This window comes from Neophocaena asiaeorientalis, unplaced genomic scaffold, assembly GCF_003031525.2.
Source record: "Neophocaena asiaeorientalis asiaeorientalis breed wild unplaced genomic scaffold, Neophocaena_asiaeorientalis_V1.1 scaffold130, whole genome shotgun sequence".
In the NCBI taxonomy this organism is placed as follows: domain Eukaryota; kingdom Metazoa; phylum Chordata; class Mammalia; order Artiodactyla; family Phocoenidae; genus Neophocaena; species Neophocaena asiaeorientalis.
This window is the reverse complement of record NW_020173397.1, coordinates 11,835,270-11,856,456: the sequence shown is the minus strand read 5'-3', so window position 1 is coordinate 11,856,456 and position 21,187 is coordinate 11,835,270. Positions and strand designations below refer to the sequence as shown.

Below are 21,187 nucleotides of genomic sequence, written 5' to 3'. Positions count from 1 at the left end.
AATTTTGTTTTAAGCCTTAGTCCTTTAGGAGGGGGAAAAAAGCATTTTAAGAGGCGTTAATATAAAAATAGTCATTCCATTTCATTACCTTATTATGTTAGAGAAAATTAAATCAGTAGATACTTATTGTGGCTAAAATATTAATTCAAGTACCATAAAATTTTCCTATTAGTAAATCTGCTACATATTTAAAAATTATTTCTACCTTACTACAGAACTACTTACTATCCTTAATATACTTTATAAAATTTCAGTGAGAAAAATAGACAATATATGATTTTATTAATAAATAGTGTGAAAGCATCAGTGATAACTGTTTAAACATTAAACTCTTTTAACATCCATGTCTTGGCTTTAATGTTGGGCATACTGGCTTCTATGGCACTGCAAGTAAACACACGAAAATACTTCCCATTTCCATGCACAGGTATTCGGCTATAACACCATTTACAAATTATTACGGACAAGATAACTTTTGCAATAGTATTCATTTGGACAGCCACAATTAAGTGAATATTAGATCAAGCAAGAAGTAGGCTATGTTCAATATGCTCTAGACGTCAGGCTGTAGTATTTAATGTTATTTAAAACTTAATTTTCTTATTTTTTAAAAGGGACATATTTTGTATATGTGGGTGCTCAAATGAAAACTGAAGAATACATTCTTTGACCATAACAAAATTCATATACAAGAGGGCGTTTGCCTCCTCCTCTAAAAGAAGCAATACATTTGCTCATAATCTCTCTCTCCAGGCACCATTTTCCATATTACTAATGAAAATGCTGACAAGCACCAACCCCGAAATTCTGTCTTCAAGGGAAAGTTACAAAGTTAAAAAACAGTGGCTCATTATAAAAAAAAAAATCAAATTCCAGCAACACTAATGCTAAAAATGACATCTATTAAATTTCTTAGCATCCAAGAAGTATAATATTTTCATGAGTTTTCTATTATGTGCAGATTTCCTTTCCTTAAGAAGTAAAATGAAGTTTGAACAGTACAGTCTGTGGTGTAGTGACATCAGCAACTGCCAGTTCTTGCCCATCAACGAGTCCCAATTCTAAAAGAAAAAATATACAATTAACCGAAGCAAAAAAACTCAACAAAATAGATAATACACACATATACAAACTATAAAGAATCCTGGGCTAGATAAAGATCAAAATCCAGTTCTCTTTATTTAATCAAGGTAGTATTATATTTGATTTCCTAGAGATTTTTTAATATTCTACTAAAAGAGCAATAAACTCTATTAATGTTACTAAAGATATAAGTAGGATAGTAGCACCATTTAAAAGCATTAAAAGCAAATCTAGAAGAGGCATTTATTACTTTTACTGGAAAAAAAAGAAGAAATTGATTAGTATTAGTAAATATACTCATTTAAAATACCTTTCAATGTCTTGGTGAGATTTGGCCTTGTTCGTTCTTCAATAGAGGTTACTGACTAGAAAACAATAATGTAAAGCACATTAAGTGAAATTAAACTTTTAATATAATTTTGTGGAAAAAAATAAAAACTGAACACTGATCACCTGTAAGTAAAGTGTTCTATTTTTTCCCTCTAATGTGGCTGTGATAGCTGGAGATTTCATCTGCCTAAATTATAAGAAAAACAAAGTCAAAGATCACTTTTTAAAAAACAATCCTAGTTTTTAAAGTTTTAAAGTCACAAAACTTCTTCTACAACATAACAAAAGACTTGAACACTTACAGAGAAGCACTATTGGTTAGATAATCCAAAACCTCCTGCAGTTTAGCTGATGGAGAAAACTGAATGTTTTGAGGAAGCTGGCTACAGGCTGGGCAGTTTTCCTAGATATAAAATAAAACACAAATCACAGTGGCACATGTACCAATAACAGTCTCTTTATAATGAGGAAATGAAAATCAAGTTGTTTTAATAATCATGCATATTCCCTATGAACAAATTTTTATGTTTTAAAACCTGCTTTTCCTAAAGGGCCATTTTTCCTAAATTATTTTGCTATACAGTATTTATTTCAGGATACAGTATTACAAAAGATATATAAGTACGGTTCTGGAAGTTAGAAAATACTTAGAAAGGGTGTGGGCAATTTCATTCACATTTCCAGCCAGTAATTAATATTTAAAAATCAGGGACTTCCCTGGTGGCACAGTGGTTAAGAACCCGCCTGCCAATGCAGGGGACATGGTTTTGAGCCCTCGTCCGGGAAGTCTCACATGCCGTGGAGCAGAGCAACTAAGCCCGTGCGCCACAACTACTGAGCGTGCGCTCTAGAGCCCGTGAGCCACAACTACTGAGCCCACGCGCCACAACTACTGAAGCCCACGTGCCTAGAACCTGTGCTCTGCAACAAGAGAAGCCAGCGCAATGAGAGGCCCACACACTGCAACGAAGAGCACCCCCCGCTTGTGGCAACTAGAGAAGGCCCGCGCACAGCAGTGAAGACCCAACACAGCCAAAGATAAATAATTTTTTTTAAATAATAAATAAATAAATAAATAAATAAATATGCATGATCAAAAAAGTTTTCACGGGCTTCCCTGGTGGCGCAGTGGTTGAGAGTCCGCCTGCCGATGCAGGGGACACGGGTTCGTGCCCCGGTCCGGGAAGATCCCACATGCCGCGGAGCGGCTATGCCCGTGAGCCATGGCCGCTGAGCCTGCGCGTCCGGAGCCTGTGCTCCGCAACGGGAAAGACCGCAACAGTGAGAGGCCCGCGTACCACAAAAAAAAAAAAAAAGTTTTCATTAGTATACTATTACTAACCTTTCTCTCTGCTTCAAATGTGTACGTGTACAGTCCATCTACATCATTGAATACCAAGTAATTATTAAGGGGAATATATGCACTGTAATGAAAAAATGTTCATTCTTATGTAATTGAGCCAGATCAAAACACAGATTTACAAATATATTAAAAATGAAACCCATTACCTTGTGGCTATTTTAAAAACCTCAGTGGCACACACAGCTAAAGCGGAGAGAAAATAAAGGTGCTTTAACTCAATGAAAATTAGACATTTAAAATTAGAAGTTTTTAAAAAGTCAGTTATAAATCAGTACAGATAAATTTACAAGGTTATTGATTACAAAATAAGTAGACAGAAAATTACATAAACACTCTTATTTGTAAAAACTGAGAAAGTAACATTTTATATTTGTTTTGTATACTCTAAATGATAGAGTACCACCTCATGTTTTCCTCCCTCTTCTTCAGATTACCGTGCAGCCTGTTACACTGATTACAAAGAAATGGCACTAAAATGTCCCCTTATTACAGAGCACTTTATCTATGATATAATGTAAGAAAAAATATATAAAGGGTCCAATAGCTTGTTTTGTGGTTTTGGGGGCAGCTTGATTATACCAACATCCACCCAAGAAGATAATCAAATTCCCAGAACACCAGTTTTCTGAGATCAAGTAGCTGCAGAAATATCAATTTAGGCATTGAATCAAAACCTGAAGGAAAGAAAACAAAATTAAGTAGTGGCCATTTTTCCTCACCTGCAATGACTGCATTTGTGGAAGCTACTGCAGGAATGATTCGTTTTACTACCCCTGAAAAAATATACTGATTAAAATGTGGTCATTTCTTTTAAAAAGTAGGTATCTTAAATTAGACAATATGATGATTTAATATCATTTTCCATAACTTGATTTTTCGGGCTTTCAGGTCAGAAAATAGACTTAAGCTTAACAATGAAACAACCTTCTTTCACATTCACATTATTTTCTGTCATGTTCAGAAACTTAAGCGAGTTACAGTAGGAAAGAATAGTAAATTCTTCACACTGTTTCATATAAAGATGAGACAATAATATATTAATAACTGCTAAAAATTAGAGTGTTTATTTTGCTCCAGGAACAGTATGAAGATTAAATAAAAAATTATGGAATTTTTATAACATCATGTTAGTCTTATCACTCTGATTTTAAAGATAAGGAAAATGAGGTTGAGAGAAATTAACAACATCCACAGCTATACACCTCACAAGTGATGGGGGGGTATATGAACCCAGCTCTGCCCTAAAGTGCATAACTTTAGCCGATACAGTATACTATATTTTATAAGTAAGCTTTGAGTAAAATGAAGCAGGAGAATAACAGTTACCTAATTTTTCCTCATCTAATAGTTTTAGCTGTTCTATTCACAAAAATTCAAAACAAATAAAAACTGTGCCTAATCATTTTGTTTCACTCTACAATATGGACTACACAAAATATTAAACGCAGTTCTCTATTTCTACCCCACTTTTTTCTTATCAGTATCCGCAAATTAGGAATGAACAAAGCCCCACCTGAAACCGTTTTTTTAAGTACAAAATAAACATTCTGTAACTATATTTGTACTGTTCATTTTAGAAAAGCAAAAATTCAGAGAAAAGTAGCCATATTATCTTAGAGCGTGAGACAGCCCTGAAAGATGTGTTCCCAAGACTTCAGGTGTAGGCGGGTTTTAAAAACTTCAAAGAAAGGGAAATATCTAAGAAGGCGCGAAAGGAAGGCAGTTAAGTTTGGAAAGCTGTTTTAAAAAGTTAATTCTGAAAGAAGAAATAGGGAGGAGCTAACCTCATGATTACTGGAAGCTCTCCAGTGAACCACATAGAGCAGGACGTACTGGAAGAAGGAACAGGTAGTCACAAACAGGGAGGAGTTGAAGAGATGCTGTCCAATAAAAGCAATGTGAAAATGATAAAGATACGCCCCTGTCCCCCACCCCTTTTCAAAAAATCTGGACTTCACTTCCAATTTGGCTTCTGTACTCCTTGTCAAGGCCCTCCATCCTCAGGCTGAGAAGTACACACCAAGCCTTCCTAAAAGGTATGGAAGGATAATTGAGACTACATATTGAAATGAGTTTATATAGTTCCTGATCAGGACAAAGAGAATTCATTTTTTAATTCAAACAATTAGCAAATAAATGTGCACTATATGCCAGACACTGTTCTAGGTGTTGAACAGAGGAGCAGTAAAAAAAAAAATTATCTGCTCTTACAGTGATGGAGGAGTCCATTAGACTGGATGGTCAGGGAAGACCTCCTTGGGGAGGTGATAATGTGAGCTGAAATCTAAACCATGAGAAAGACCCAGCCATGCAATGACCTGGGGAAAGAGCAATTCTGTAGAGTAAACACCAAGGGCAAAGGCCCCCAGAACAGGGATGAATTAGAGTGTAAGTATGAAATATTCTTCGCATAGAAAAACAAGGCTACCATTAGCTCTGAGCAATTATGAAAAGGTAAAATAGTGAATGGCTTAGAAGGCATTTTCAGTTGAATGATCAGGGAATGGTGCAGTTCATACCTGAGGGATAAGCAGCCAACCCTGAGGGGCATCCAAGGAAGAGCATTCCAGGTGTTAGGATCAGGAGTATTAAAGCTCTAAGGTGGGATCAGGCTTGGGAACAAAGCAGGTCAGAAGAGGGGAACAAGGAGTGTATAAGAGCAACAAGGAGTGTATAAGGATGGAATTTTCAAATGACCAACCAGAATATTAGTAAACATAAGGAAATAATCACAGGAGAGAAATGGCAGATTTTCACAAAGACAAAGCTCTTTCTGGTGAACCTGATGATCTTGGACAAAATTCTAGGAAGGGTGAACTGAGAGTATCTACATTAGGAAACAGTGATCACTAAAACTGAACATTATAATTGTTCACTGAGACAAGTCACAGGACTTAGTTACTGTGACTAGCTTTGCAACCCAAGGAAATGTGGAGGATAGGCTTCTGGAGAGCATCTGGAAAGGCCTTTCGTGACATCCTTGTGAACAAGACAAAGAAACATGAGGTACTCAAGAAGCTATGATCAACAGAAGGAGATAAATCTAAACGGGCCTGACCAAAAGTATGATTCAGATGTCTGTTCTCAGCTAGTTTAGTCTTGTTAAATTTTTTAATTAATTATTTGGAAGAGAGATAAAGGATATGATTAGCAAAACAACAAGTGATATGAAGCTAAAAATACACAAGTTGGCAGGCATAAAAGAATATACATGTATAAAGAGAGAAAAGCCAGTTGAATTTAAGAATAAACTTATAAGGACCTATACTGGAGTATAAAAGAAAAAACCAGCACCCCCCATAACTGCCAAATCTGTAATAGGGAGATGTGGCTTAGCAATTGTATATGTGGAGAAAACTTCCAGCTTTTAACTGGCAGTAACCTGAAAGAATCAAAAGTAGAGCATCAATGTAAACAACAACAAAAACTAAAAAAGTCTGCTCTCCTCTAAGATTGCATCAATGATCAGAAGTTTATCATACGACCCATCCTAGAGCACTGAATTCTCACCTGGATAGTTAAGAGAAGTATGGATAACTAAAATATGGTTAGAAAAAAACATGATGGGAACTTGAGTCATGAAACTTGTCAAAGGGTTAAAGGAACTAGGAAGGTTGATGGGAGCGATAATGATTTGGAGGGTTCAATACGTTAAGGGCTATTACTTAAAAGAGAATTAAATGTATATGCGGCATACTCTGGGACAATACTCAGACCACACTAAAGATGGAGATTTCTGCTCAATGTACAGAAGAATTGTCTTAACAATACTGTCCAAATGTGAAATAGACTGCCCCAGGAAGGGATAAATTGCTCTTCAGCAAAAGATGAAGTGAATAAATGGCTCGACCGGGATGATTTAGGGCCTCTTCCAACCCTAAGTAAATAAGATTCAATAATTTTATTAAATTCCTTCTAGTTAAGAAGTAGTATGGATTCTAGCAAACTCAGTTCCCTCCTACCAAATTTGGGGCACCTTTACTGAATCCCAAATGGATAGTACTATCTGAAATCACATCAATTATTTCCCCCAAGGCATCCCACCTCCTGAAAAAGGGATCATCCTAAAATCATAATTTACGACAATTCACTAACTTACCTTGAGTGAGTCTATACGTAATACCCCTAATGTTATATTGTGATGCTCTCTCCAGGGATTTTTGGAAAATCCACTGAATATGATCAGGATCATCGCCGTCTAATGGAACCCCTTCTGTCAGAGGAAAAAAAAGGAAGGGAAGACAGAAACGTGTAAACATAAATCAACTTATTTTTAATGTAATTATCCAAATAAATAATATAGACAAACATTTTATGTAATTCTGGATTATGAAAATAGGTTTATTACCTCCAAAAGGCTGCTCCTTAGGCCACTGCAATATCCTTACATATTCAATACAGTGTTCTGGTAGCCTGGGCATCGATGCAATGGTGCACATAGGAAAATTAACCTAAAATCACAGTTTGCCTTTTTTAGTGGATTTTAAACAAGAAATTACTTTAAAATGTAACTTCTAGTTATGATCTAGTTTGTAACACTTTCTTATAATTCATCCTAGCCTTCTACTTACAGAAAGAAAACATTTTATATCATTAAGAATGCTTCTGAAACTAACACAGAGGATCTGAGTCACTTCACTTAATTTGATCTGCCTAAAAAAATAGGGTTGCCCTATATTTACAAAGTATATAAATTTAAGCTTTGTTAGAACATGGGAAGGAAGGGCTGAATAAATTCTCAAATATGAATACTCTATTATGTTTACCTAATATTCATATCTGAAGATATAAAATTAGCCAAAATAAAAATAAATTCACAGTTAAATCAATTCCAAGTAGATACTAATAAAGTTATTTATATTTATAAATCAAAATTCTAAATGCCCTTTAAAGTGGGTATGTAAATTAAAGAGCCCCATCTTTAGAAATATCATTCTTATCCCTGGTATCTTTATCTCCCTGAAACAATACAGGCAAAGACCAAAGAAAATAGATAACAGCTCTATCCCAACATATAACTTTGTAATTGATCTCTTGATCTCTACTCTCCAAATAAAAAAACAATACAAATGAATTATGAGAACAGTATCAAAATGATGATATTCAGTCTATATTATATCTTTCCTCAAACACAGCAAAACTTCATATTTTATCATCTTTCTTCTTAGCATGATTTTTAAAATATGGTTACCCCTAATTGAAAATCCTAGGGCTTCCCTGGTGGCACCGTGGACCCCTAATTAAAAATCTTAGGGCTTCCCTGGTGGCACAGTGGTTAAGAATCCACCTTCCAATGCAGAGGACACGGGTTCGAGCCCTGGTCCGGGAAGATTCCACATGCCGCAGAGCAACTAAGCCCGTGCGCCACAACTACTGAGCCTGCGCTCTAGAGCCCACGAGCCACAACTACTGAGCCCACGTGCCACAACTACTGAAGCCTGCACACCTAGAGCCCGTGCTCCTCAACAAGAGAAGCCACCACACTGAGAAGCCCATGCACCAAAACAAAGAGTAGCCCCCACTCAGGATGAGAGAAAGCCCACACGCAGCAATAAAGACCCAATGCAGCTAAAAATAAATAAATTTTTTAAAAAATCCTAAATATTGACTAGTCTTAATAATTCAATCCCTATTCTACCCCAAGATACTATAAAACAGATGTGGGTGCTTTTGTGATTACCTGTGGTGGGTACAGTTCCAGTGTGCATTCAACACAAGCAGTCATTCCAGGCAGAATCACCCGGGCATTTCCTTTAAAACCTTCTGTCCCCCCATCTATCAAAGGGACAATGGAGCTTGGATCTAATACACCATCTTCATAATTTAGAAGAGATATCTAGGAAAATTATTTGAAGGGCTTATAAGGAGAGGGGGATAAGAATTCAAAAAAAGGGAAATGCGATCTAGTAATTCTGTAAATCAACCACATTACTGAGTAATAATATAACAAACCAAGGGATTACATTAGTAGCAATTTACATCCTCACCTGAAAATTCATGACTGGCAATAAACAGTGAACTACACCTATTACTGAAAATTGAATAAACTCTGATTTTTCAAAAATATGACACAAAAGTCTCATTTTTAGTACGTTAAGAGCAGCAGGAAGAACTTCAGAGAACTGTAAAAACACTAAGTCTTTACCAGCATGCCATTTATCCATCTTCTGGCTATGACAGAATCCAGTCCACATACAATTATATGAAATTCTACAAGAAAAAAAATGCAAGTTAACTTTTTTAAAATGCTGCTGCACGAAATAAGTCACAATTTCTAAGAAACAAACAAAAAACCATTTTTCATTATAAAACACACAGCTTCTACTCCTTGAGTAATCCTTCCTCAAGAGAGCATATAAAAATGCACCTAATGGTGCCAACTAAGAATTAAAACGGTGCCATTCTCTTTTCAGTCAACAACATTCCTGAAAAGCCAACACCAAGAAATGAAAGCAAATAAAGAAACAGGCTTCAAATAGCTAGCAATCTTCAAACAGACAGCAACTAAAAAATAGTAAGAATTTAGTGAGAATTTAATTTCAAGTGGAAAACTTACGTCGATAGAAAGTGTCGTTAAAATCCTGAATCTTGTTGAAATGTCTGAACATAAGTAAAGGAACTTAAGCTGCTAAATTTTTAACTTGCAAAATGAATTCAACAATTCTATAAGGATCAAATTATAAATGTATATTTAAAACAAGACATAAGTCATCAATGTTCAAAGCAGGGGAATTCAAGGAATCTGACAAAATGAACACAATCCCACTCCATGAAAAACCTTTTTTCTAAACACTACTCTCCCGTAACCACATAGAGTAGTTTCTCTCATCTCCAAACCTCCATATCATTGTAACTGTGTCTCTGTTATACTTTCTACTCTGCTTCAGTTCTTATATAAAACCATAAGCCCTGGGAAAACAGAATGTGTACCTTCAACCACCAGCACCAAGCAGAGAGGCAATAAACATTTGTTTAGTGAAGGGAACAGGCACATTATAGTTCCCATTTAGAAAGGGGATTTTAGAAGTCAATTTACTGCACAAATTAACACATTGTACACCTTAAGTTTATACACTGTTGTATGTCAGATATAGTCAATTTAAAAAAAAGTTACTGCAAAGCTAATTTTTAGAAAACATGTTTCCAATAGCTTTTTCAGGTGCTAGTGATTTGTTATTGGTTTTTTTCCCTTGGAGAGGGGGAGAGATGAATTTTCTGCCTCATTTAACTCAGTTTTCCAAGACTCTCTTTTTACCCAACCCACACCATATCTGCAGGCTTCCCCAGCCTGGAGGGTGCCAAGGGAACCCCATTCAAAATTGGCTGTGGGTGTGAATCACAGTAGCTAACATTTGAACAGCATATATATGCTAAAAAAAATTTTTTTAATTTTTCAAATGAAGCAAATTTGTTTAGTAACATATAAATTACACTCCCCTAAAACAAATCATGCATTACATATTTTAGAAAGCAAAATGGAGAAAAGAGGGACAATACATATGTCTGCCCTAGATTTTTTTATTCTGGCCTACAAATAAAGTTATAAAAAATACATTCAATTCTAGCCCTCACCCACTCAGACCTCTGTTCCTTTTGAATGCCAGGCAAACAAGAGGCATAAGCTGCAGCTAGAACAGCTAGAAAAGGTCAAAAGAGAACCAGAGCAAACACTGGAAGAACAAAAATTGGAGACGCAGGAGCCAGACCAAGGAATCCCACCTCCTGGATTTCTACAAAATACCTAAAGTTTCCCAGATCTTAATAATGGGGGTAGACAAAGAGTGTGCACACTTTTCCCCCCATCTTTCTCCCTATATGGACCTGAATTTGCAGTTTTAAACTTTTTATTTTTGCAGAGATAGTACACAGGTGTCCCATATTTCTTTCACCTGGCTTCCCCCAACAGTTACATCGTATGTAACTATAGTACAATATCAAAACCACAAATGTAACACAGGTACAACGTGTGTGTAAAGTTCTGTCATTTAAACACATGTAGATATGTGTAGCCACCACAATTAAGATAAACAACTATACCATCACCAAAAATATCTCCCTCCTGCTACCCCTTTATAGTCACACCTATCCCTTCCACCACGCCTAATCCCTGGCAATCACTAATTTGTTCTCCATCTCCATAATTTTGTCATTTGAAGAAGGCTATAAAAATGCAAACATACAATATATGACGTTTTAAGATTGGCATTTTTCATTCAGCATAATGCTCTTGATATCCAACCAAGTTGTATTTCATTAGTTAGTTCTTTTTTTACTGCTCAGTATTATTGTACTGAGTACAATAATTGTGTATTGTATATACGGTATTAACTGTACCACAGTTTAACAATTCACCTACTGACAGATGTCTGGGTTGTTACCAGTTTTTGGCTACTGCAAATACAGCTGCTATGAACATCTGAGAACAAGTTTTTATGTAGACATACTACTCATTTCTCTAGGGTAAATGCCCAGGAATGAAAGTGTTGAGTCGTATGTAAAGTACATATTCAAATTTTTATGAAATAGCCAAACTATTTTCCAGATGGCTATACCATTTTATATTTCCCACCAGCAATGTACAAGTAATCCAGTTTTTCTGTATCTTTGCCAGCATTTATTATTTTTCATTTCAGCTACCCTAATAGGTGTGTAGTAATATCTCATTGTGATCATAATTTGGATTTCTTATAGCTAGTGATACTGAACATCTTTCATGTGCCTTTTGTTATCTTTTTTAGCAAAATATCTCTTCATATTTTTTGTCCATTTTCTATTTGCACTGTTTATTTTTTACTTTTGAGTTATGAAAGTTCTTTACATATTCTTGATGAGTCCTTTGTCAGATAACTACTTCCTAAGTATTTCCCAGTGTGTAGCTTATCTGTTCATCCTCTTAACAAGATCCTTCACAGAGTAAAAGTTCTTAATTTTGATGACGTTCAATTTACCACTTTTTTTCTTTTATGGATCATGTTTTAATGTGGTCTAAGGACTCTTCATCAAGCCCTACGTCCCAAAGATTTTTCTCCTACATTATCTTCCAAAGTTCTGCAGTTTTACATTTTATACTTAAACCTATGATCCATTTTGAGTTTATTTTTGTAATTTTGATGTTTGAGATTCATTTTTTTGCCAACAGAATTTAGCGAAGAGATTGTCCTTCCTCCAGTGAATTGTTTTTGCACCTTCGTCGAGTATAAATCGGCCATATTAGCACATGGCTATTTCTGGTTTCTCTATTCTGTTCCGCTGATCTGTGCCAATCTCTCTGGCAATACTACACACTCTTGATTATTGTAGCTATATAATAACTCTTGAAATTGGCTAGTGATTCCTCCGACTTTATTCTTTCTCAGTATTATCTTAGGTGTTCCTTAGCCCTTCTCTATGAATTTTAGAATAATCCCATCTGGAGAAACAAAAAAAATTGCAGGAATTTTGATAGAAATTATGTTAAACTTGTATACAAATTTGGGGAGAAGTGACATCTTTAGTATGCTGAAGCATCCAATTCCTGAAGACAGAGTATCTTTCCATTATTTAGATCTCCTTTGATTTCTTTCATTAGTATTTTGCAGTATTCAGCATACAAGACCCATACTTATTTTGTTAACTTTACACCTAAGTATTTCTCCTTTTTTTGAGTGGTTGTAGATGGCACTGTATTTTAAATTTCACTTTCCATGTGTTCACTGCTAGTACAGAGAAATACAATTGATTTTTGTATGTGATTTTTGTACCTGTGGTATTTCCAACATAAGCAAATCCCATTTCCTAAATTTCTATAAAATACTAAAAGTTCCGGGCTTCCCTGGTGGCGCAGTGGTTCAGAGTCCGCAGGCCGATGCAGGGGACACGGGTTCATGCCCCGGTCTGGGAAGATCCCACATGCCACGGAGCAGCTAGGCCCGTGAGACATGGCCGCTGAGCCTGCATGTCCGGGGCCTGTGTTCCACAACGGGAGAGGCCACAACTGTGAGAGGCCCGCGTACCGCAAAAAAAAAAAAAATTAAAATAATAATTTAAAAAATACTAAAAGTTCCCTGGATCTAAAGGTATGGGAATCAACAAAGTGTGAACAGTCCTTTTTTAAAACATATTTCTTATAAAAATATATTTACTCTGACACACCTTCCATTTAACTAATAATACACTGACTCTTTACTTTGCCTGCTATGATAAGGCAACATGAAGATTAATGGGGGGCTTCCCTGGTGGTGCAGTGGTTAAGAATCCGCCTGCCGATGCAGGGGACACAGGTTCGAGCCCTGGTCCGGGAAGATCCCACGTGCTGCAGACCAGCTGGGCCCACGTGCCACAACCGCCGAGCCTGTGCTCTAGAGCGCGTGAGCCACAACTACTGAAGCCCACGAGCCTAGAGCCCGTGCTCTGCAATGGGAGAGGCCACTGCAATGAGAAGCCAGTGCACCACGGCGAGGAGTAGCCCCCGCTCACAACTAGAGAAAGCCCGCGTGCAGCAATGAAGACCCAATGCGGCCAAAAATAAATAATAAAATCAAATAAATAAAGTTATTTAAAAAAAAGATTAATGGGATCCAACCTACGAACTCAAGAGTCTAGTAGAGGAGATATGCAACTGAAACTGAAATTAAGGGCAATAAGGCAAAATAAATGATGGCACTGGCTACATTTATAAAATTTATATAACCTTAAAAAGAAAAGATTGGTAGGACATTTAACTGTTACCAGCAGGTATCACAGTAATAAGCTCACTGCTGCTGCTTATTTTCCTTTTGCTTATCTGTATTCTCTATGTTAAACATCTCCTGTATAATGATAATAATAAAAAGCTTCAAAAAGTTACGTATTAAGTAATTTATTTGTCAAAAGGATACGGAACTACATTGCAATTAGGAACTCTGTCATTTAGAAATTCTGCAGCAACTTCAGCCTTAGGTCTTCCAACATCTTTAGGCCTACAGGAAAAATTATATTTAAATTATCATTCACGATATAAATCTAGATTATCTATATAATCTACTTTCACACATAAAAATATCCACGGTGAGTTTATTTGGAGGCTATTTAGAGGAATATTTTTACCTAAGTATTTCTGATGAAAAATTAGTCATTCAACACTAAATGTCAACCCTTGTTGATATTCCAAATTAAGTATTTACAAGTATTGAAAAGTCTAATTAAGTATTTAAGTAAAAATATAAACAGTGCTTTTTTTTTTGAGGTAAAGCATAATAACAGCATGTTTCCTAGCCACTTCTCACTGTTGTGTTTCCCAATGCAAAAAATTATCCCAGATCCAGAGATTTCCAAGTATTTGCCCTAAACCCCAGAACTTCAAGGTGTTACTATGCAGGTCTTGGCTGAAATAAATTCGAGAGGTCCTAGGGATGCAAGAACGTTCACTTATCCCCTTCTTCCCATGTGTGCTGATTAAGTAGTAACTTTTGTGCCCCATAAGAAGCCATAACCATGTTTTTGAAGGCATAATTCCAAAGGCATTATCTAAAATTGCAAATGTTACCAATATTTTCAAGAAGGTAAAACTTAAAAGACCTCAAAAGGTCACTCCTAGATAATAACCATAGCTACAGACAGGAAAGGACAGGAATTCTCTCTTCTAACCTCAGTACAAATGGTATTTTCTTTCCTAATATTTCCTCATTCTCCTCACAGAAACAAATCACTCCCTCATGTATACATAACAAGTTCTTCATTACTACTTTTTCACAACATATTTTTGGTTATATACATAGGTCTATCATACTAGACTATGAACAACTGGAAGAAAGTTACCATATTCTTACCTCTTTGTACTCCTTCCTACTAAGCACAGAATAAACACTTTAAAAATAAATGAATATTAAAAAATCAACGTGCCTAATAGAAATCATATTTTATTTAAAATTGGAATTAAAAAAAATGCTTTACCAGGTCAATTTTCTCCTAATACAGCAGTATGCTTTTTTGACTCAAAACTTCTGATAAGAGGTTTTTGGGGTTTTTTTTCTGATGAGAGTTTTATTCTGACTTTGTCCTAACTTGCAATAAGAAGAGGCTGTAGCATAAGTCAAGCAACTTGATTTCAGTACTGCATTCAACTACTCTGGACAGAGCTGTTTAGGTATGTAAAGATGATAAAATAGAGTTTCAAGAATCTTTTAGGTTGTGCATTGTATGTGCTTTCATAATAGATCCCAAATAAAAGAACTCCTAGATGGTTTCTGTGGAAGCTGCAACTTTATCATTCCAGAATTAGGGGATTAGATTGCTCCACCTAAAAACTGCACTTTGAGCAAAATGGCCTTTTATATACATCATCCTTGCAGGACACTGTGGCCTAATCACCTAACCTGGAAAACAAGTACCTACCCTGGGGTTTGCTCTGAGATTAAAAGAGGTACTATAGATAAAGAGCTTAGAAAGTACTTAATATATCCTAAGCACTCCACAAATGTTAACTGTCATTATGATCTTCAATCATTATTTCAGCCCAAAATTAAAGGGCATGGCCTATTATCAATAACCAATTTGGTGGTGTCTTTTTTTTTCCTTTTTCTTTTGAATTTTATTTTATTTATTTTTTTATACAGCAGGTTCTTATTAGGTATCCATTTTATACATATTAGTGTATATATGTCAATCCCAATCTCCCAATGAGTGGTGTCTTTTAGAGCAGTCATACACTAAAAATTTGTCAGACTGGAAAGGGCCCACAAACTTTTTCTATCAAGAGAAGAGAAATTTCGAGGTTTAAAAAAATAAACAAACGAGAACCTTAAAAGTTAAATGTAGGGTTCACACAATTACAATACTTCATTAACTTGACTTAGTTTAACCCATCCTTCAATCTCTTTAAGATTTTCCACAAACTTAATTTTATCTTTTCTGCTAACCTAACCTCATCCTGCATACCTAGAACTATTTGAGTGCTTTCTGTCAGTACTCTATAAGCATCAGAGAGAGAGGGAAAAAGTCCTTATCTCTCTGTATCTATAATTCTTTGATTAACAAATAGATACATTTATCTAAGCCATTCAAGCCCCTAAATGCTACACACTAAAATTTATTAATGAACTTTTCCTCATATCTGCATATAAGGCCTACTTCCAGTTTTTAAAGTCACTTCAAACAAGCTGCTCTTAGATTACCTTCTCTATGTCATGTATGCCTAAGGTAATTATCCCTCTTTGTTCCATTTCACTTGCTCCTGGGTTTCCTCTCCTTAACTCACCATTTTCTTTCCCCTTCTATAAAAAGTTCAAACTGTCACAACTTCATTGCCCCAGAGTCACCACTCAAATCTTGGCTCGTAAGTCCCCACCACTATATCTCACGAGGGCCTAATACATAGTTATGGTTCTCTTATGAAATCAACAGAAAGAAAAGAGCTGCACTCATTGTCTTCAGGGCACAATCACCCCAAAATCACATACACCTTTTGTAGATTTCCTTAAAAACAACAAAAACATATATTTCCTTACAAAACTTCTTTCACCAGAATGCCCAAAATTTTGCTGCAAAAGTTTACCTAAGATGGGAGAGTAGTTATTTTCTTAATAAAATTAGTGCTATCCTCTCAGTGGTTTTTAAAATTATTAAACTGCAATGTACTCAAGTTCAAATGCTTATCACAATTTTAAAATAAGACATTAAAACTTACCTAAATAAAAATTGCCTATTTAGATTGGAAACATCTATAGTGTCCATGTCTATAACATGAATCTGTCTAAAACCAGACAAGGCCTGTGGGAATAAAAAAAATCCAATTAAGCCGAAGTTTCCTCACATCTGAAATTTTTAAATTTCTTTTCAATGGTCTTAAATCTACAAATTCTCAATAATAAATTCTGCACAATCGTTTTCAATGGTTAAAGAGTCTTACAAGATACATAAAATTCAGGGTTCTTGTAAAAGGTCAAAAAAGTGTAACTACTCAGTTTTAAACAGTCCATATCCAAAAGAGAATAACTCAAAATTTCTATAGTTGTTTCATAATCCCATAAACACGTCTGTAAAGTTTGTTGCTTTCCTGCTGCTGCTGCTGCTGCTGCTAGATATTTTAATTTTACTAGTCTTACTACTTAACTGTATTTGCTCTTCTTTTCAGAATATTGTTAAAAGTAATTCCTACGAGCTTTATCTTAGTTTACATAAGCATGCCGCCATTCAGGAATAACTATAAGATTATATTATAAACACACACACACATATGTATATACACTGCACGTGTAAAAGAAATACCTTAAAAGTAGAGTCAAGAGCAAGCAATCAAACAGCTAGAGAAAAGCAACGAACTCTTGTGTTTCAGTGATAATGCCACATATTTTAACAGTACAACCACTGTTCAAATTTACCAGCAGAAGCAAAAGATTAAAAAGAAATAGATCTCAATAAGCAATTATGCTTTTCTGGTCTTGGTCAGTTTACTTATGTAATCAAATTGAATCACTTGGCAATAATTTCCCCATTTTTCTGCCCCTCTTTATAGCAAGAAACTCTCAAAAGAGTTGTCCATACTTTCTTTCTCAAAGTCCACTCTTGCACTTGCTGTAAACAAGCTTTCACTCCCATCACTCCACCGAAAACCACACTTGTCAGGTCATCAGTGACCTCCACGTTGCCACCTCCAAAGACCAGCTCTCAGTCTCTCTGACATGACCCATCTCAAGTGTTTGCCAGGGTGTGGATCAATTCCCCTCCTGAAAACACGTTCTTCACCTGGTCACCCCACTCATGAGAATATGAACACTTTTTAAAAATTGGTTTCCCATTCACCACACTCATGAATTTTACTCCTAACTTACTGGCCAGAATTTGGAGTGCCCTTGCGCTTATTAGCTCTGGTGATTTCAGACAATCTCATAACATAAAGCATCATCTAACAGGTATCTCAAACTGTACAGTTTCCAGAACCAAAGCCAATCATTCTTGCTCACCAAAACCAGCAAATCTGTTTTTTGCCCAGCCCCCCTCACTTCAGTGAATGCCAACTCCATCTTTCCAGTTGCTCAGGGCAAAAACCTTATCATGTCATGCTTGACTGCTCTCCTTCTCTTATGTCCCACACCAATCCATCAGCAAATCCTGCTGACTCCATCTTCAAAACATATCCATAAGCCGACCACCTCTCACCACCTGCAGTACTACCATCCTGTTCCAAGTCACTCTCACCTCTTGCCTAGATGACTGCACCTTCTAACCAGCCTCTCAGCTTCCTTCTCTGTTCTCAACACATCAGCCACAGTGATCCAAGTTAAAGCCAGACCGAGTCAACTCATCTGCTTAAATCTCTCCAATGACTTCCTGACTCAGAGTAAAAGGCAAACTTCTTACAGTAGCACCTCAAGCCTTTTGGGATACTCCAAGCCCCTCCCATTATCTCTGATATCCTCCTAGAAAATGCCCCTCCTTCCTCACTTCTGCTTTAGCTATAATGACCTCCTTGCCCTCCTGGAACATAAACAGTTATGCTCCCACTTCACAGCTTTTGCACCTGATATTCCCTCTGCCTAGAATGTTCTTGCTCACCTTTTTGCTCAAGTAGCACCTTTTTGTGAACCCTTTCCCTTCCCGCCAGGCTATATATTGATATCTTCCATCCTTCCTTTCTCCATAGCATTTATTACCATCCGACATACTACATAGTTTACTTGTCTTTTCCCTTCCATTAAAACATAAGCCCCACAAATACAAACACCTGTCTTGTTCGATGCTGTAACTTTAGCATCTAAAACAGTATACAGAGAAAGAGGCATCTAAAACTGGTATACAGAGAAAGAGGCTGAATAAATATTTGCTCAATCAATAATATTAATGTCATACCCTTTTTTTTAGAATGAGCCTTTGGGGGGCTTACAATCAATTGAAAAAACATGTATGTATATCTCTTTTGTACTTATGTGTGAAACAAGCAAAGTAACAAGTGGTAAAACCGAAAACAGTTTTCTTCTTTTTTTGAGTAAGAGGTTATTACAATGCAATAAATAACAAGGCCACTCCTAAAGTTGCTGGATGACTACTCCTCAGATCTAATCTCCAATTACTTTACATTTAAAATTGGTATCTATCACATTTGCAAATAACAGCTTTGGAAAAAGTTAACTATTTAGGGGATTTGTGCATACAATTTGTGCATACAAAACCACTGCCCATCCTCCATAAATCCTTTGGTTCTCATGCTGCAAGGGTATTTATGTCTGATAAGGTACTGTCATTTTGGCACCCTATCACAGAGTATATCATACATGCTGCTGTTTATTTTGTGAGAGACTTGTCTTCCCAATGATATTTCAAATTAAGGACACAGATCATGATGGCTTACAATGCCCACAGAACCCAGCATAGCCGACTACCATGAAGCGTATTAAGTTTTTGCAGTCTCACTAGGAGCGATGTTAGTGTTTCCTAGCAAAATTAATGTGGCTGTTTATATTTAAACTTTGCTCCCAAGGCTGACTTTTTAGGTCCTTCATCTGCCTGTTATCTGCTTCATTTTCCAAGAAGCCTACTCTAGCATTTCTACTTTCCCACATACTAATCATAAGGCTGGCATACAACAGCTGCACATCAATTCTTCCCTTATCCATTTTTGCTAAATAAACTGATAAAGTCTTATAAAGAGCTACTACTGTAGTTATCAGAAGTCAATGAAATGGAAATTCCCTGGTGACGCAGGGAATTCCCTGGTTAAGAATCCGCCTGCCAACGCAGGGGACAGGGGTTTAAGCTCTGGTCCGGGAAGATCCCACATGCCGCAGAGCAACTAAGCCGGTGTGCCATAACTACTGAGACTGCATTCTAGAGCGCGCAAGCCACAACTACTGAGCCCACGCACCAGAACTACTGAATCCCGCATGCCTAGAGCCTGTGCTCTGCAACAAGAGAAGCCACTGCTATGAGAAGCCCGCACACCGCAACGAAGAGTAGCCCCCGCTCGCCACAACTAGAGAAAGCCCGCGCACAGTAACGGAGACCCAATGCTGCCAAAAATAAAGAATAAATTAATTAATTTTTAAAAGTCAGTGAAACTAATTAAGTCACAAAGTATGTATTTCCAACCAGTATACAGAAACAGCTTCACTAAATAGTACCCTCTCTTAAGACAATAGTCATTTAAAACAGACTGACCAAAAAAAAGGCTTAGCTCCCCCAAATTTTATGGGTATACTACCATATGGTCTTTAAAAAGTTACTATATGATTAGATCATCTAATGGTTCAGTGAAACACCTAAGAACTGATGGCCTGGATTGGATTCCAGGTACATCACCATAATCCAGAAAAAACTTGTCATTTAACATCCCTGAACCTGTGTCTCCCCTCTATATAAAATGAGACAGTGTCCTATCTACCTAAGTGGGTTATTTTGAGGGACAAAAGAAATAATAAATTCTTTGAAATTACATGTTAAATATGAGTTACCAGTTTTGTTATTTACTTCACTGAATTAATGAGCTCTCTGCAAGAGGAAGCACAAAGATTTGTTGGATAAAAAGCAGAGAAGAAAAGAGAAGTAAGAATTTCTATTAACAACTTTATAGCCGAGGACTTCAGGGCTTAAAAAGTTAAGTTACATCATCGTTTTAATTACTATCTGGAATTTGACCTGCTAAACTTATCTAACAAAGGCTCAGGAGAAACGGTTAACAATCATAACAAAGAAATGACAGAAAAGGAAAAAGGTTTAATTATCATAAAGAAAAAACTTCATATTATATAGTTATATTACCAGATTTTTCAGGAGCTCACATCCTAAGCCGCCAGCTCCAATGACTAGAACTTTACACGTATCTAACAAAAACTGGAGAGACTGTAAAGAACGAAAAGGCATATTAAAATCTAGTTGATAAAAACCTTAAGTAGCATCAATAAAGCAACAAACCATAAAATAGCTTCTGAGGTTTCCATGAAAAATGCAACTGACGATAAAGAACAGCCTCTGTAGTTAGTAAGTTATATTAAATTTATGAACAAGGTAGAACCAGAAATTCTATAACCCTAACGATTTCAGAGTTCCAACTTTAATGTTTTTAAACTGACTTTTATTGTATGAAATTAAAATGGTATTTCTAACAAGAAAAACTATGCCTAGTTAAGAGTAGTCTTTTTTTTTTTTTAACTTTGAAAGGGATGGAAAGCATCAAACTCATTTAACTGACTTCTTACAAATAGAAAAGTGTAAAAATTTTAAGAACTGAAGATCAAGCACTGCATAAGGTGTTTAGAGGTCTTTAAAAGAAAAAAGGCAAGGGCTTCCCTGGTGGCGCAGTGGTTGAGAGTCTGCCTGCCGATGCAGCGGACACGGACCGGGAAGATCCCACATGCTGCAGAGCGGCTGGGCCCGTGAGCCATGGCCACTGAGCCTGCGCATCCAGAGCCTGTGCTCCGCAACGGGAGAGGCCACAACAGTGAGAGGCCCGCGTACCGCAAA

General features: G+C 36.4%; 1 protein-coding gene across 2 annotated transcripts in view; it reads right to left on the bottom strand.

The window, feature by feature from the left end:
* Positions 1 to 265: 265 nt before the first annotated feature.
* Positions 266 to 21,187, bottom strand: part of UBA3 (ubiquitin like modifier activating enzyme 3) — a 25,979-nt gene continuing 5,057 nt past the window's right edge. Inside the window, exons 3-17 of one of the 2 annotated variants that reach the window (XM_024747039.1) lie at positions 20,486 to 20,566; positions 16,419 to 16,501; positions 13,633 to 13,713; positions 9,333 to 9,376; positions 8,922 to 8,986; positions 8,457 to 8,612; positions 7,125 to 7,227; positions 6,876 to 6,989; positions 3,496 to 3,549; positions 2,923 to 2,959; positions 2,756 to 2,837; positions 1,716 to 1,816; positions 1,537 to 1,600; positions 1,394 to 1,448; positions 266 to 1,061 (exon numbers count right to left, since the gene is read on the bottom strand). In XM_024747039.1, the coding sequence (XP_024602807.1) occupies positions 973 to 1,061; positions 1,394 to 1,448; positions 1,537 to 1,600; positions 1,716 to 1,816; positions 2,756 to 2,837; positions 2,923 to 2,959; positions 3,496 to 3,549; positions 6,876 to 6,989; positions 7,125 to 7,227; positions 8,457 to 8,612; positions 8,922 to 8,986; positions 9,333 to 9,376; positions 13,633 to 13,713; positions 16,419 to 16,501; positions 20,486 to 20,566 (1,209 nt within the window). In that variant the 3' untranslated portion in view covers positions 266 to 972. The remainder of the gene's footprint in view (positions 1,062 to 1,393; positions 1,449 to 1,536; positions 1,601 to 1,715; positions 1,817 to 2,755; positions 2,838 to 2,922; positions 2,960 to 3,495; positions 3,550 to 6,875; positions 6,990 to 7,124; positions 7,228 to 8,456; positions 8,613 to 8,921; positions 8,987 to 9,332; positions 9,377 to 13,632; positions 13,714 to 16,418; positions 16,502 to 20,485; positions 20,567 to 21,187) is intronic. The other variant, XM_024747038.1, reaches the window with a different exon arrangement.